The sequence below is a fragment of the Mus musculus genome, chromosome 12, assembly GCF_000001635.26.
Source record: "Mus musculus strain C57BL/6J chromosome 12, GRCm38.p6 C57BL/6J".
Taxonomy (NCBI): Eukaryota; Metazoa; Chordata; class Mammalia; order Rodentia; family Muridae; genus Mus; species Mus musculus.
Genome location: NC_000078.6, coordinates 104470032 through 104485667, shown reverse-complemented (window position 1 = coordinate 104485667; position 15636 = coordinate 104470032). Strand labels below are relative to the sequence as shown.

At 49.5% G+C, this 15636-nt stretch overlaps 1 protein-coding gene and 1 long non-coding RNA gene across 2 annotated transcripts in view; one reads left to right on the top strand and one right to left on the bottom strand.

Moving 5' to 3' along the window:
- Positions 1 to 12138, bottom strand: part of Gm10000 — a 57805-nt gene extending 45667 nt beyond the window's left edge. Inside the window, exon 1 of the long non-coding RNA XR_381874.2 lies at positions 11086 to 12138. This is a non-coding gene — a long non-coding RNA (predicted gene 10000). The remainder of the gene's footprint in view (positions 1 to 11085) is intronic.
- Positions 12139 to 12431: 293 nt separating this feature from the next.
- Positions 12432 to 14459, top strand: Gsc (goosecoid homeobox). Its single transcript, NM_010351.1, has 3 exons — positions 12432 to 12907; positions 13416 to 13675; positions 14022 to 14459. Exons 1-3 carry the CDS (start codon positions 12553 to 12555, stop codon positions 14175 to 14177), a joined length of 771 nt encoding a protein of 256 aa, NP_034481.1. The 5' UTR covers positions 12432 to 12552; the 3' UTR covers positions 14178 to 14459.
- The last annotated feature ends 1177 nt before the right edge of the window (positions 14460 to 15636 follow it).

Genomic DNA, 15636 nt, shown 5'->3' with positions numbered 1-15636 from the left:
TTTTTTGTTTTTTTTTTCTCTTTCTTTTTTTCCTTTGAGACAGAGTCTCTTTATATAACCCAGATTGGACTTCAACTAGATATCCTCCTGCCTCAACTTTCCAAGTTTTGGGATTACAGGTATACATACCACCCCTAGTGTGTCCACTAAAATGTGTTAAGATGTATGTTTGTATGCTAAATCCTGGTCCTCAGTTCTCTAGTATGAGAATAAAGTGGGCTGCACCAAGACTGGCTCAGGGCAGAGTTGTCAGTGGGGGATGGGAAGCATGAAGGAGAGGCATGCAATTAGCACCGAGGGAGGGGCTGGCTGAGGATTGACCTCTGCCTTGGGTGGGGGCCCAGCTTTGTCCAGAGCACTCCACCCACCTTCCTTGGCTCCTCGGCTTTAAGTCACTGCAAGCTCCCTAGGTCTAGACCTGAGCTAGGTTAGGATGCTTTTGGAAGGGCACAATCTCTAGGGCTGGAATGCCAGAGCCGTGGCTTCCAACTCTAGGACCCCAGTAATCACTGTGAATCTGGGCTTTGACTTCCCTAGCCTATGCGTTGTGCCCACCCCTGCCCAGCCCCACTCCCCTTAAGACAATGTTCTTTAAACTCCACCTTCATCCCTTGCAATGCCCCTCCCGCAGCCCATCAAAGGCAATAGAGATCTCCCAGGGAACCAGACTTTTTCTTAGAAATTGGAGATGGCCTCTGAGCCTTTGTCACACAACTGGTCCAGGGAGCTTGGGGATGCAGGTCCTCTAACTCATATTGAAGAAGTCTGAGCTGGATGAGAGTAAGTCTATGTTCTGGCATTTGGAAGGCTAAAGCAGGAGGATGGCTGTGAGTTCAAGGCTCATCTGGACTACAGAGTGAGTTCTCTAAGCCTTCAAATCAAAAACTAATAACAAAAAAAAAAAAAAAAAAAAATCACCAAAAGGTAGTCCATACCTTTACTCCCAGCATTTGAGAGGCAGAAGCAGGCAGATCGCTGTGCGTTTCAAGCCAGCCAGGGCTACATAATACGCCCCTGCCTAGAAAAAAAAAAAAAAAACAAAAAAAAACAAAACAAAAAAAAAAACCAAATAAAACAAAGCAGCCCGGTATGGTAGCATACACACCTGTAATCCTAGCACTTGCGACTGGTACAGGAGGCTCATGAGTTCAAGTACAACTGTGAACACACAGTCCATTTGAGGTCAGACTGGAGTATGAGAGACACTGACTCAATAAACCAGACCAGACCAGACCAAACCAAAAAGGTGACTACAGGAGAGCTGGGGGTCTTCATGGTGAAAATCTATAATTGCTATACATTTTATGCTTGTGAAAACTACTGTAGCTGGAAGGGGAGACAGTCTGTTGGTAGAACACGTGTCTTGCCGGCATAAACTCTATCTCTAGATCCCATGTGATTTGGCACACGCTCCGCACTGCGAAGGCAGAGATAGGCAGGTCCTTTGTACTGCTCTCTGGCTGTTCAGCCTATCCTACAAGGCAGGTTGCAGGCAATGAGAGGCTCTGTCTCACAAAACAAGGGGATTGGCACGTGAGGAATGATACTGGAGGTTGTCCTCTGGATGTCACACATGTGTGTACATACATAAACCCATATACCCATACAACTACTGAAGTCAGCTAAAGTCAGCATGGTGATGCCGAGCAAGGCAGGAGGGTCGTGAGACCTAGGTCAGACTGAACTCCATAGTAAGGCCCTATATGAACCAATGAACCAAAAACCTGCAGCCATTTGAGGTACTTGCCACACAAAGGTGCCTGGCACAGGGGACCCGCTATGCCCCCAGCAGTGGGTGACATGTCACAGAAGGAAGAGTGTGAGTCAGTGATGGTCAAACAGCGGTCTAGCCCATGCAGCTGGACAGTATCCAAGGGGGAAGTCAGCCTGGGATCTAAGTGCAGACAGTTAGCCACATAGCACCCCAAAGGACACAGCTCAGGTGACTAGCCCAGGCTACCCCACAGTGCGGATCGGGAACGCTGGCACAGCTGCAAACTGTTCTCTTCCTTACTAGACAAACTACCAGGTCCACCACTGGGGACCTTCCTCTGAGTCATCACCTCTCTGTGACTTGCTCTGTCCATATGGAGGCATAGGTTTCGGTCACCATGGTCTCAGAGTGAGCCCCACACAGATGCAGGAGCTGTCCCTCAGATGAGGTGTCTCTTCTGAGGTCTTGAAGAACTTCCCTTTTCTTTCTAAGCCTCCTAGATGTGACCCCACAGCTATTTAGCAGCCAGTGGGTTCCTGGGCACCGGAACAGCACAGACCATTTCTGCTCCCATAGTCTACCCCATCAGTAATGAAGACAACCAAATGACTTTGGAGCAGTGGCAGCTCTCTGAGCTATAAAGGGATTCAGAATCTCTTTTCCCGGCCTCTCTGGTGTCCTAGATGGGAGGCGGGGGTGGGGGTGGGAGGGAGCTGGGGGAGTGGAGGAAGATGCCTCTGGTGGTGACACTGCTCAGCTGGGCTCAGGGATCCTTGGCATTTCCTTCTTTTGTCTCCCCAGGACTGTGGAACCCTTCATGGATGTATCAGTCCTCAAGTCCCCAGGTGACAGGTGGCCGCTTGTATAGGCAGGTGTGGCAGAGCCCCCTCCACTGGATGATCCACTTTTGTACTCCCTGATTCACAGTGAATTCCGGGGTCTCCCCCATCTATCTACTTCAGGAGAAACTCACTGTGCCTCATTAACACCTTCCTGCTAATAATCTGCAGCATGGAGGTGGTGGTGGTGGTGTGTGTGTGTGTGTGTGTGTAGGGTGGAGGCAGGAATTTGGAAGCCAGGAGGAAAAGCAAGGATGTAGAGATCTATTTTCTTTATTCTGGTTTAGGTTTTTTGAGACAGGGTTTCTCTGTGCAGCTCTGGCTGTCCTGGAACTCGCTCACTCTGTAGACCAGACCAGGCTGGCCTTGAACTCAGAAATCCACCTGCCTCTACCTCCCCAAGTGCTGGCCACCACCACCAAGTAGATGTATCTCTTTCGTAGGCCAAGAGTAATTTAGCACACTCAGGGCTGTGGCCAGCTGGTCTATACATAAAATGGAATCAGAACAGAGTCTCATTATCTATCCCGTGGCTGGCCTGGAACTCACTATGTAAACCAGACTTCAAACTCACAGAGATACTCCAGCTTCTGCCTCCAGAGTGTTAGGATTAAAGGTGCAGGCCACCACACCTGGCTTCATAGGCCTTCTTCCTGTGGTCCATCAGGTGTCTTGTCCTAGATCACTGAAAAGTCTTGATAATTAATCCTAGAGCTGCTGAGGGGTGGATGACAAGGACCACACCATGCTCCTCAGAGAAGGCGGCCGAGATGGGAAGAACAGAGCCTATACAGGACATGGGGCCGAGCAGCGCAAAGCAGGTGCCACCAAGTGGTCACAGTCCTAAAAAGAGGAATACAAGGCCAGCGGTGCCATATTGTAGGAGGGGCATTTGGTTGTTTTGTAGCAGTGAGTGTGGGGTGGGGGCAGAGCTGGAGAGATGGCTCAGTGATTCAGAGCACTTGCCGCTCTTACAGAGAACCCTGGTTCAGTTCCCAGCACCCACATGGAGTGGTTCACAGTTGTTTATAACTCTACAGTCAGGGGATCTGATGCCCCCTTCTGGCGTCTGGGCACCACGCATGTATATGGAGCATGTATATGTATATGTATATGTATATGTATATGTATATGTATATGTATATGTATATGTATATGTATATGTATATGTATATGTATATGTATATGTATATGATGTATATGATGTATATGTAGTATATGTATATGATGTATATGTAGTATATGTATATGTATATGTATATGTATATGTATATGTATATGTATATGTATATGTATATGCAAAACATTTATACTTGTTAAAAGAAACTTAAACTAGGGGCTGGAGAGATGGCTCAGTGGCTCAGAGCACTTGCTGTTCTTGCAGAGCACCTGAGGTCAATTCCCAGAACCCACAGTTGGCAGCTCACAACTGTCTATAACTCCTGTACCAGGGGATCTGACACCCTCACACAGCCCTATGTTCAGGCAAAACACCATTGCATAGGAAATAAAAATAAACAGGGAAAAAAATTAACCAAAAAAGCAACAACAACAACAACAGCAACAACTCTGTGTGCTTTGATGGCAAGAGTTTGGCTTTGGGAGCCAAAGAGAACGGAGTTCAAGTCTGGATCTCTGTTGTCCAAATGCTGGCAGGGAATAACCTAACCCCTAGGTGGTCTTGATGACTTTCTTCTGCAGCAGGAGGTAGCAACAGGGCCCACCTCCTAGGATCGTAGAGCCATTGACTGAATGATGGCCCTTTTCAGTCTCCAGCCCTTTCAGGCCACATCATCAGGACTGGAAGCCAAGTCCACGCATTCCGTTCTGTAGAACTAGCTGGGTCGTGTGCACTGATTTAGACATGGTCTCCAGCTTAACCGCAATGCTAGCGGCTGCTGCTCAGTGCTTTAGTATGCAGGCTCTGGGTCTCACTCAGAGCCCGAGCCACTAAAAGGGCAATTTGTTATGAGGGTGGGAGACTAGGCCAGCCCTACACAGACGGGAGGAGCGAGATTTCACAGTGACTCCAGTTTTGTAAGCGAGAAATCTTCAATAAAGAATTTCCCTGAAATATGAAGTGGTACCCATTCACCACACATATTCAATTTCCATCTTTCATGGGAAGTGCCAAGCAGGGCACTTTGAACAGGGCACTTTGACTGGTTTCTGCTGCCTCTCTATTGGAAGGAAGCACTTGAACAGCAAACCAGTGATTTTTACAAATTATTTCAAGCCAAACATTCACTTGATCACCCTGGTTTAACTTGGAAAGCTTCCCCCCCCCCTCCCCCGGGGTTTTGGAAAGAAAGAAAAGAAAGAAAAAAAAATAAATGAATAAAATAATAAAGGCCAGGGCTTAAATCAGAATGTGGGATAGAGTGATCAGAAACGGCTGTTCTCTCCGATGACTGGGGATGCTAGCAGACACAAGTCCGTCCAGAATTCTAAAGTTTCAGAGAGAGCACGGCCATTGGTTGGGGAGCAATGTGTCTTGACGTCACTATTACACTTGCAAATATTATGTGGACCTACCAGGCAGAGCAGAAAATAACAGTACCTACACAGCTCCCCGGAGGAGACTTTGTTTAAAAGATAGTTCCTCTAGTGTCTTATAGACAGTGCTGTCCTTTTTAGTTGAACTGCCCCACTTTTTGGCTCCTGCCCTCTGATTCAGGCTTCTCTCTCTCTCCTGATTCATAAGTTACCCACAACCCCATGACACAGGAGACGGACTTTAAATTGGTGACTTTAAATCCATGAACCTCTGGTCCACCAAAAGCATATTAACAAGAAGTGAATCTGAATTCACTGCCATAGATTCAGGTCAGGGACCATTCAAGCCTTCATCTCTGATCTTCCTGGAGATGGGCAACTACCACCTCCACCAAAACAAACAAACAAACAAACAAACAAACTCCTAAAAGGAGGTCACACAGGTAATTAATGCTCAGATAGACTGGCTTAGGGAAGCCTGCTGTGGAGCTGTGAGAAATAAGGTGTGTGTGTGTGTGTCTACCCTCATGTGTGTGTTATTCTAAAATTACTGATTCTAAGAATCAAACAAATGAAAGATGAGGCTCTCTGAGTTTGTTTGTTTGTTTGTTTGTTTGTTTTTCCTCTTTCTCATCAGACATAGGTGAGGGAAAGTGTCCAGAAGTGTCCAGACAGGTTGGAAAAGGGTGCGGCCTCTTTTGTGGTTGGCAAAACCAAGATAAGGAAGGTTAGGAATATGATGCTAAGATGGAGAGTGTAACAGGAGCTGTGCCCTCTGACAGGTCCTGCTTTCCTTTCCCACCCCCTGCCTGGATCTGCGCCTGAAGGCTCCTTTAGGACATAGACATGCATCCAGGGGTCCATCACTGCCCTTTGAAATGCCCATCAAAGGATGTTTAGAATATATGGCAGATACTGACCCAGGGTGATGCTGGTATCTCCTTCCTGATGAGACCTCAGCTTTTTGTTTTTCTCAGTTTGATGTTGAAAAAGTATCAGTAACAATGGTGTAAACTAAATCGCCAGATGTGACAATCGGGCCTGAGGTGGGACTCAGTGCTGGCCTGGCATTCAAGAAGCCCTGGGGTAGATCCCAGCACTGCTGAACCCCGGGGTGGCAGGCAGCATACACATCAAATCCCAGCACCTGGGAGGTAGATGCAGGAGGAACAGATGCTGAAGTTCTAGCTACACAGCAAGTTTAGGCCTGCCTTGGCTAGGTGGGGCCTTAATCTCCAAAGAGATAGCAAGATAATGAATGTCAAAGCAAGTGCCCCCTTCAGAAAGTCTAGTTTTAAAAATCCGAACACAGCAACAATATTACCCAAGCCTTCACTGACATGTGAGTCACCTAAATACAGAAAATTTACTGTTCTTTGTCTCATTTAAAAATATTCTTTTCTTAAAAAAAAAAAGAAGTCAACCTCATAGAGTATCTTTCAAGTATTAGATGTCTCTACCCAAAATATATACTTTCCCCCAGATAACTGACCCCAAACAAATTTTAACAGAGAACTCTATCCAAGTCCAGCCACTGAAAGCTATAGAACTATTCTATTGGCAATAGTTTTTCTTAGAACATTTTAATGACAGCTAAAAGGAAAAAAAAGTTTTGGTTTTTTTTTTTTTTAACCTTCAATCATTTGAATATAGATGGAAAGGTTAGACAGAGGGGAGTGCAGAATGCTTAGAAAACAAAACAGAACAAAAACAGCCTTGAACTTCTTTTTATGTCCTAAAATGTGTCCTTTGCTTTCCGGGTTGCTGGATTGGAATGCAATGCAGAACAACGGTAAAGGAACCGCCCCCTGTCTTCCCCAGCCAAGCAGTTTTTCTTAATTAGATTCGTGCCAGCAAGGTCTTTTTTTTGGGGGGGGGGGTGTCAGCTTCCTCGGGCAACCCACAATGTACAAAGAGGCTGCTCTTCCCTGTCTCTGAACTTTGCTTCCCTGGTTCTTCCAAAATTCTACCAAAGGGCAGTGTCGCCCAGAAAGCATACAGGACGATCCGCAAGCGAGACCAAGAGCAGAGCCCACTCCGGAAGTAAGTCAGCCTTAAGTCCCCACTCAGGTTCTCCAGGGTGTTCTGTCTTTCCCTTCCTGGCTCTAGAGAAATCCATTCCAAATTGAGGGAGAGATACATTAGTAGCGACTGGGTTTATGCAGACCTGTGGCTTCAAGAACCCTCAGCAGGCACAGAAAGAGCTCTGCATTGTACCCCAGGGGGACTTTGAAGCCTCCTGAAGCCTCTTCCGCTAAGAGCCTCCATCCAAGAAAGACCTCAGATTTGTCATCTGTATCCTGAGATTTGGTGCGCCTTGGACTGATTTCTGCATTTTAATAGGTTCTGTGACATTAGAGCCATTTAGTTGGTAAGGTCCTGAAATGATACCTAGATTTTTTAACACCTATTTGTATGTTGGACTGACTGGCTCTGTCCTAAGACAAGCATTTAATAACACAGCAGTCATTCCTGAGCCCTACTTAAGTGTCCCCTCCGGTGGGCCGGCTTAAAGAAGACTGACAGAAATGTTCTTTAATAACTATGGTTTATCCATGTCTTTCAGATAGTAAGTGGCCCGTTCTCACCTCATCTGCAGCTTTTAATCGCAAATGGACATTGCTTTTGAAATATCTTTTTTTCTTTTCTTTCATATATATATTTTTTCCCTCCCCAACACTGCCAGTTGGAAGTTGAAATCCAGCAAGGACGTAATGGTAGGTGCCAGCTTTCTGAATTACAGGGTGACTGACGGGGCTGATCCTAAAAAGCAAGTGTCTTTTTTATACCGCATAAAAGGCTGAAATGTTTACATATCAAAAGGCTATAGGCCAATTTCTGTCAAAATTACACATGAAGTTAAGCAGTACAAGCAATTTATTTAAACACTAGTCATTGTAGAAGAATTCAAAACCATATGCTCTTTTAGCAGTTTTTCACAAACGCATCTGACCCATGACTTGGCTAGACATACAAGCTTCATAATTTACTCTAAATTTCAAATCCCCTTGACGTTTAAATAAAAGATCTTCATTAATGAGGTTTACATGAATGAAAACGTTAGAAGCTGATATGGGTTAGCTAGGGGCTTCGGGAAGGTCTGTGCTGGCCGCTTTTTTTTTTTTTTTCAAATGACTGACTTTGCTAATCATTTCAAGAGAAAGTTCCTTTAAGAACAAATTATCCTCATTTGCATTCTGTGATTTACAAAAGCCTCGGTGCTGCGGAGTCACTTTGAAACGAGCTTTGGGTAAATAACTCAGCTGCTCTCTGCAAACCGGGAAGCCCAAGTTATTTTCTCTTCCCGAGGCCCTGGGAAACGCGTCATTTAGGGGGACATCCTTTTCCCTCCCAGGATTCTGGGGCACTTTCCTAACACTTTGATTAGTGTTATTTTATTTCGAACTTGCAAAATTTCTAACAAAGAATCAGCTAGCTAATGTCCAAGGATCGGAAGCCGCAGTCCCCACATTCTGCTGGCTGTGCCCTACATTAAGGTGGTTCTGAGCTCTCTGCTCAGCGGCACAGTTCCAAACTCCCGGAGGAAGATCACTCGGAGCTCCTGAGACATCCTCCAAGGAGCAGCAGAAACAGGAAACTGTTTTTGAGACACTGGAAAAAAAAAAAAGCCAAAATGCAAACAGCAAAACCAATTTGCTTGGTTAAAACCGTAGGAGGTCTCAGTACGCTCTGGTTCCCGTGAGGGTTCGTCTATTTTTCCTAATTCCTATGTCTCTCTTACAGTATCTCACATACTTCTGAAAAGGACGCATCAGCTTTTTTTTTTTTTTTTTTTTTTTTTGCACATAGCTCAAAAAACTCCTACCTAAACCACGTACCTAAAAACCCTACCTAAAATGTCTAATTAGAAATTGCTCCATGTACAGGCCAGAAATTGAGTGTTTAAGAAATAAACCCTGAGGAGTTGGGGCCTCTGACCCGTCCCCCGCCCCCACCCCACCCCCATCCCCAAGGGAAGAGAAAAGCGATGAGGCTGGGATATAAGGATAATGGGGAGACAGCCCTCTGAAAGATAGCCAGATGAGCACTCCAAACTTGGGCTCTAGGTTTTAAATTAGAAAAGCAATTGAATTCAACACTCCGAATCAATTCGGAGATGATGATGGTACCAGAGTCTTCAAAAGACCCCAAACAGCAGATATACCTTATGCACGTGGAATCCACTGATCTGGTCTTTAATAGCTTAAAAATGAGGGCTATTACTGGGACAAGTGAGTCCCCCAACAAACACATTTTCATAGACTTCTGCGTGGTGATTGCTTTGTGTGAAATCGTGTTTGTGTGATAATAGAGAAAATCAACTGCGTGTTTACTTATTTCTCACCGAAGCCTCGCTGGCTGCCTCCGGACTCGCTGGTTCTCCCATGCTGAGCTGGGCATGCGGGGCGACAAACAATCGCTTAGCAACTGGAGGGGGACAATTTGCGTGCCTCGCATTTGTTATTTCAATTGCGCCCGGCCATTCTGGATTGTTCCTAGTGCGTTGGGGACACTTGTAGGGTTTCCTCAGAGAAAGCACAGCGAGGGAGCTGGGCCCCTGACTTCCTTCACGGAGTCCGCCTCCCAGCCGACAAAGTAGAACAACCTTGGGCTGAGGGGACAATTGTACCAGGAAGGCTCAGCCACGCCACGGGTGAGCTCTCCCGGAGTGTAGCGGTTAAACCCATGTAGTTGTGAGGCTTGGGTCCGGGAGCTTCTTTCTGGGAAAGTCTTGTTTTCAAGGAAAAGAGCCAAGTGATTTTTCTTTATCTTGAACCCAGCTGAAGAGACCCTGCTTTTGCCTTTGGGCAGGGGTGGGGCCAACACACTCCTTTGTCCCAGTGAAAAGAAAAGAAAAAAACTCATTAAATACTAAGGTTTTAAGGGATTCAATTAATCTCGGATTTGGTTAGATTATTTAAAATCCTGAGGCCTCCAAAGGAGGGGTAGTTTGCCAGGTGGCAATGTTAGGTCTTGAACCCTGGCACCCTTGACTACAGGTGAACAGCCTCTTCCTTCTAGGGTCACTGATATAGCTACAGGGCTTCGGGAAATCGAGCCCTGCAGCGAAATCCCGGACTTGTTAAAACTGATCACTAAGTACCAAGCTGAAAGAGACATGAATGGGTGGGCGTGGGTTTGTTTTATTCTTTTCAAAATTCCACTGCTCTTTCAAATCTGAGGCTGAGTACCTGTCGGGTCTGGATCTGAGTCCCCTTTCAGAAGTTTCAGGGGTTCAGGAATCTACCCCAGGCTCTCCTGTTTCTGCCTGTACCCCTGTAAAGGTCATATAAGAGACCTGCCCCTGCATGCGCCTTATCCACTCACAACCACCAACACAAACGAACACAGCGAAGTCACTGCAGCCTCCAGTTCTTGTCAATCAATTTATCTCCCTTTAGAACCGAACGTGGGAAAATGTTGGAGGGCAGCAGGTGTGTCCTGGAACCTGGTGACAGTAAAGTCATTGTAATGGAAAAAGGTCACTTCTCTAGGTGGGCTTGGCCTTTCTGAAGCGTTCCCGAGAAGACTTTGTTTCTCTTAAAACAAAAACAAGAAACTGTCACCTCCCCAACTGAAGCCGGTCTCTATCCAATCCTTACCACCACCCCCAATTTGCAACGTAAGCAAATCAAGTGTCCTAGGCCATGCGTGGGTGGGCTGGAGGGCACGGAGGTACACGCTTTCCTAAGTTCCGGGTGGCTGCTCCCACGCACTGCCTAGTTCTGCGCCCAGGCGGGACCAAACTTACCGCAATGATTCTCTAACCCAGGAAGAGCAATAAGGAGAGGTCCCAGGATCTCCTCCAGTGCCAGGGAGGACTTAGCATTTATTGTACGGCTTTAGACAGCGTTGAAGTTATCTCAGACTTATCAGTGAGAGAGGAATCTCCACAAATGGTATGGAAGTCCTCTACCCAGGTCTCTCCTGGAGTAGCTGGAGAGTGGCCTGCGCGATGGCGGTGCAATTCCCGGGCTGGCACCGGGACGCACGACTTTGGGCCTCTGTTTTCGTTCTGCCCAGAGGGTCGCCTACCTTCCCGCAGGTCGCCCAGCCGCCAGCGCGCAGATCTAGGCTGGCTGCGCCTCCCGCGGTTCGGCCGTGCCTCACGGAGAATCCCGCAAATCATCACGGCCGCCCGCAGTGGCCCGACTTTTGTCCAGGCCGCTGGGGTCCCCCGGAGGCCAGCGCGGGCCTGGAAGGACAGCTAGAGGCCTTTCGGAGAGCTCGCTGATTGAGAGAGGGACGCCACTCAATATGTTGAGAAAGGAGACAGGCAGTCCCGGTAGATCCCACGAGAATTAAAGCCAAAAAAATTTTTTTTGGGGGGGGGGAAGGCACCCCTTCTCCCAGACTAATAATCAAAAATACACAGAACCTATCGGCACCCACGCGGGAAGCCTCTGGAAGCATCGCTTCAGAGCGCTCCTCTGGGTGGTGAATTTTAAAGACTGGCTGAATTTGCTCTTCACTGGTGTGTTAGGAGCTAGGGAGAGTCAGGGTAGTTTTCAGACCCAGAGTGACCGCTTTAAGAAGAAGAAGAAGAAAAAAGACAACTTGTACGAAGGCGGACGCGTTTCTACTTTCATGGTTTTTGCTCTGAGAAAATTTGGCTTTCGCAAAAACAAAAGATTTTGGGAAAGAGACGGAGGGGGGGGTGGAGAAGTGAAATTAGGCAGTGAGTTCACGGGGTAGGGGGTTGGCTGCGGGGGGGGGGCACTTTCAGTCTTAGTTGAGGGAGGACACAGCCACCCTCATTTCTTAAAAGCAAACAGATTCCGAAAGAGAGTAAAAAGTAGTCCTAAAGTAAAATTAGCCACAATGAATTTGAGCTACAACCATAGGAAATCGCACCCCATAATAGAGAGAAAAGGGTCGGGGCGGAGAGGTCGGCGGCGGAGTTGTTAACGGCGGCAGGACAATAGTATTAATAAGATTAACCTGGGCAATTAGGCCGCCCGCCCAGCAAGGCCGGGGCCGCGCCGGGGCTGCCGAATGGAAAAGATTAGGTTAATTTCATTAATTCTCAATCCACAATCTTTTTCAGGCCCTGTGGCCCCCCTCCTCTTGGCATCTCTCCCCCTCCCCTGCAAGCGCCCCCCGCCCACCCCCACCTCCCCATTCCACACCACCCAAAGGAAAAGAAAAGGACCAAATCTGGTTCTGTTTGTCATCTGCATATTACCAGGAACTAAATCCAGGATGACGTCGACTCAGTATAAAACCAACAAGAGGTTGAGCCGGTCGGAGCTGCGTCCTACCCGCGGGTTGAGTTCAGCTAGGCGGCGGCGAGGGGAGGAGAGGGCGGGAGGAGGGAGTTCGGACGCAGGGGGCGGGGAGGGGCGCGAGTTGCGCGCTCGCCCGCGCTCTCTTTCGGTTTGCTCGCCCGCGGGAGCAGAGAGTGGGACAATTCCCAACCCCCACCCCAAACAACACCACTTGGAGACTTCTTCTTCTTCGGCGCGTCCCCGCCGCCCCCCGGTCCCGACGCGGGGCTCGGGGATGCCCGCCAGCATGTTCAGCATCGACAACATCCTGGCCGCCCGGCCGCGCTGCAAAGACGCGGTGCTCCCGGTGGCGCCCAGCGCCGCGGCTCCGGTGGTCTTCCCGGCTCTACACGGGGACTCGCTCTACGGCGCCGGCGGCGGCACCTCCTCGGACTACGGCGCCTTCTACCCGCGCCCTGTGGCCCCCGGAGGCGCGGGCCTCCCGGCCGCGGTCGGCAGCTCCCGCCTGGGCTACAACAGCTACTTCTACGGGCAGCTGCACGTGCAGGCGGCGCCCGTGGGCCCGGCTTGCTGCGGGGCTGTGCCGCCGCTGGGCGCCCAGCAGTGCTCCTGCGTCCCGACGCCCCCAGGTAGGGTCGCGATCGCTCGCGAGCCGGCCTTCGCCACTGCGGCAGTCGGTGGCTGCCGGGGCATGGACGCGCGGTTTGCTTGCTTTACTCACCTGGCACCAACTTTCTCCCTTTGCAAGCCTTCCCCGTTCTCCCATTTATTTATTTATCTTTTACTTTTAATTAATTAATATATTTTTGGGTCACCGGGTACGGGGACTTTGCATACGTCTACTGTAAACTTTAGGTTAGAGTTTAAAAAGCCGAGTCACCGGGAGTCTCGGGGCGACTCCACGCGCGCGCGGGAATGAAGTGAGGACGCGGGGAGATTCTAAAGTGCCTGAACTGGCTTTTGGATGTGTGCAGGCAGACGCTCCTTCCACGTCTGGGCATCCCTGGTCTCGGTGCCCCCCAAAGACATAGCGCCCCTTGCAGACTTTTTTTATTTTTAAGTGAGCGAGGGCAGCGAGCGGGTTGGCTTACGGTGCCGAGGGAGGATGACTGACTCCCGTCCCTCTCTCTGTCGCAGGCTACGAGGGCCCCGGTTCTGTACTGGTGTCTCCGGTGCCGCACCAGATGCTGCCCTACATGAACGTGGGCACGCTGTCGCGCACTGAGCTGCAGCTGCTCAACCAGCTGCACTGTCGGCGGAAGCGGCGGCACCGCACCATCTTCACCGATGAGCAGCTCGAAGCCCTGGAGAACCTCTTCCAGGAGACGAAGTACCCAGACGTGGGCACTCGGGAGCAGCTGGCCAGGAAGGTGCACCTTCGGGAGGAGAAGGTGGAGGTAGGCAAGAGCCCCAGCGGGGGTGGGCTGGGGTGGGGGCGTCTAGCGGTCCTTCCCTGCACGCGGCTTTTGCCGGGTCCTCCTTTGGGATGTGGCCACTCTAAGAGCATCCCAGAGGCTGTGGCCTGGAGGCTGCCCGAGGGTACTTTAGGCCCAAGAAGGAAAAGAGGAAGCGTGGAGGGTGCTTCTCCTTTTGTTGGTCTTGAGCACAGCGATTGCCTGCGGATTTCTCCCTGCCAGGCTAAGGTTCCACGGTCAGGCTGTCCCCTGGCCACGCGGGGCCACCCGGTGCCCTGGTGTCGGTGGGCAGCAGCCTTTAGGTCACCACTGTTTGGTTGCGCAACAGGTCTGGTTTAAGAACCGCCGAGCCAAGTGGAGACGACAGAAGCGATCCTCCTCGGAGGAGTCAGAAAACGCCGAGAAGTGGAACAAGACGTCCTCAAAAGCCTCGCCGGAGAAGAGGGAAGAGGAAGGTAAAAGCGATTTGGACTCGGACAGCTGACGGCCGCGGCCGCGGGCCGGCCGGGGCGCTTGCCTGACGCAAGGACTTGCACAGACAGTCGATGCTACTTGCACACACCCTGCCTTGCGGGAGGGGGTCGAGAAAGCAACGAGGAGCTAGCTGTAAATAATGTACAGGCCCAGGACTGCTGGGGACAGGCGCGTGGGGACCGCAGCCCCACTGTCCCGGGCTGCCTGCGTGAGCCTCGTCCCCCACCGTAGTATTTATAGTTAAGTTAACGGTGACAATACAATAAAGTGATGGCAATGTAGACCAGCCATGTTGTATTTCCTACCCTCGTGCCATCAGTTGAGGCCTAGGAAAGAAATCTGTTTAGTTGCGATGCAGAAGGCAATTAAAAGCAGCAGAGTAGGGGTTGGGAGGTAGGACTGGGTTGCGCTGGGTATCCTGGGTCTTCGGGAAGGGGTGGGGAGTGCAGGCCGGGCTTTTGAAAGCTTCACCTTTTCTATCATTCCTTAGTTCCTTGAAGCTTCCTCAGAGCCCCTTCTCAGCCACCCACTCGGGGACCTCTGCTTTCGAAATCACCCTAGACTCAAGGCCACCCAGAATTGAATTTCTGTTCCAAAAAGAGTAGCTCTCCTGGTTGTTGGTGCTTTCTTTCTGGCTGCCACCTCCGCGGGGAGCTGTCTCTTGCTCCCTTTGAGCCTAGAGCGTTTGTTTCCAGGACACAGATCTGGTGCTTACACCCTAAGGGAGCTCCACTGAGAACTGTGTGCGGGGACTTACTTTTCTGCCCACTAATGTGGTCCTCTCAGTTTTCCAGCTAGCTTGTTAAAGGTTGGAAAGGGCCTAGTGGGTCTCTTGTTCTAAGAGCATTGTAGAACTACCGACCAGAGGAGTGAGTCCCTTGGAGATGGTAGACTCTTCCAGTGAGGGCTATCTGCCCCCAACACCAGATACCATCCACCGCTGAAGGAAGGAGCACCCCTGAAGGAAGGAGCACTCCCTATCTATCTACTGCTGGTGGCAAATTTACTTTTCTCTCTGGAGCAGCCGAGGTCTCTCTGGCTGCCATCTGTGACGAAATGGCTTTAATATGTTAAATTTTTAATTAGTTTTACCTTAAGTGTGTTTATCTAGGAGGAAGCCAAAGCCTGGGGCTCACTCCTTAGCTATAGAATGGGGGGGGGGTGCTTGCTCTCCCTTGTTCCATTGAATATTTGGAGCAAGACCTACTCAGGGATGGACACTGTGGCTAGAAACAGTGCAGGGAGAAACCAGGTTGATTTATAGGGAATGCTTTTTTTTCCCCCTCACAGTTTGTAGGATTATCAGGCCAATGTGACTAAGCCCAGGACTGACATAACATATGTAATAATACCTAATATAGCTCTTTTTCTTTAATCTGGGATCTCAGGCTGGCCTTGGACTCCAGAACTCCCTGCCTTTACCTCCTCTGCTGGGATCCCAGGCCACTACCAGCTCCAGGTCCTGCTTT

What these genes read in the sequence shown, in the direction of transcription:
- Gsc (NM_010351.1), top strand. Translation starts at nt 12,553, where the DNA reads ATGCCCGCCAGCATGTTCAGCATCGACAACATCCTGGCCGCCCGGCCG. An exon ending in CTGCGTCCCGACGCCCCCAG is followed by an intron (nt 12,908 to 13,415) that starts GTAGGGTCGCGA and finishes TCTCTGTCGCAG; the next exon opens with GCTACGAGGGCCCCGGTTCT. An exon ending in TTCGGGAGGAGAAGGTGGAG is followed by an intron (nt 13,676 to 14,021) that starts GTAGGCAAGAGC and finishes GTTGCGCAACAG; the next exon opens with GTCTGGTTTAAGAACCGCCG.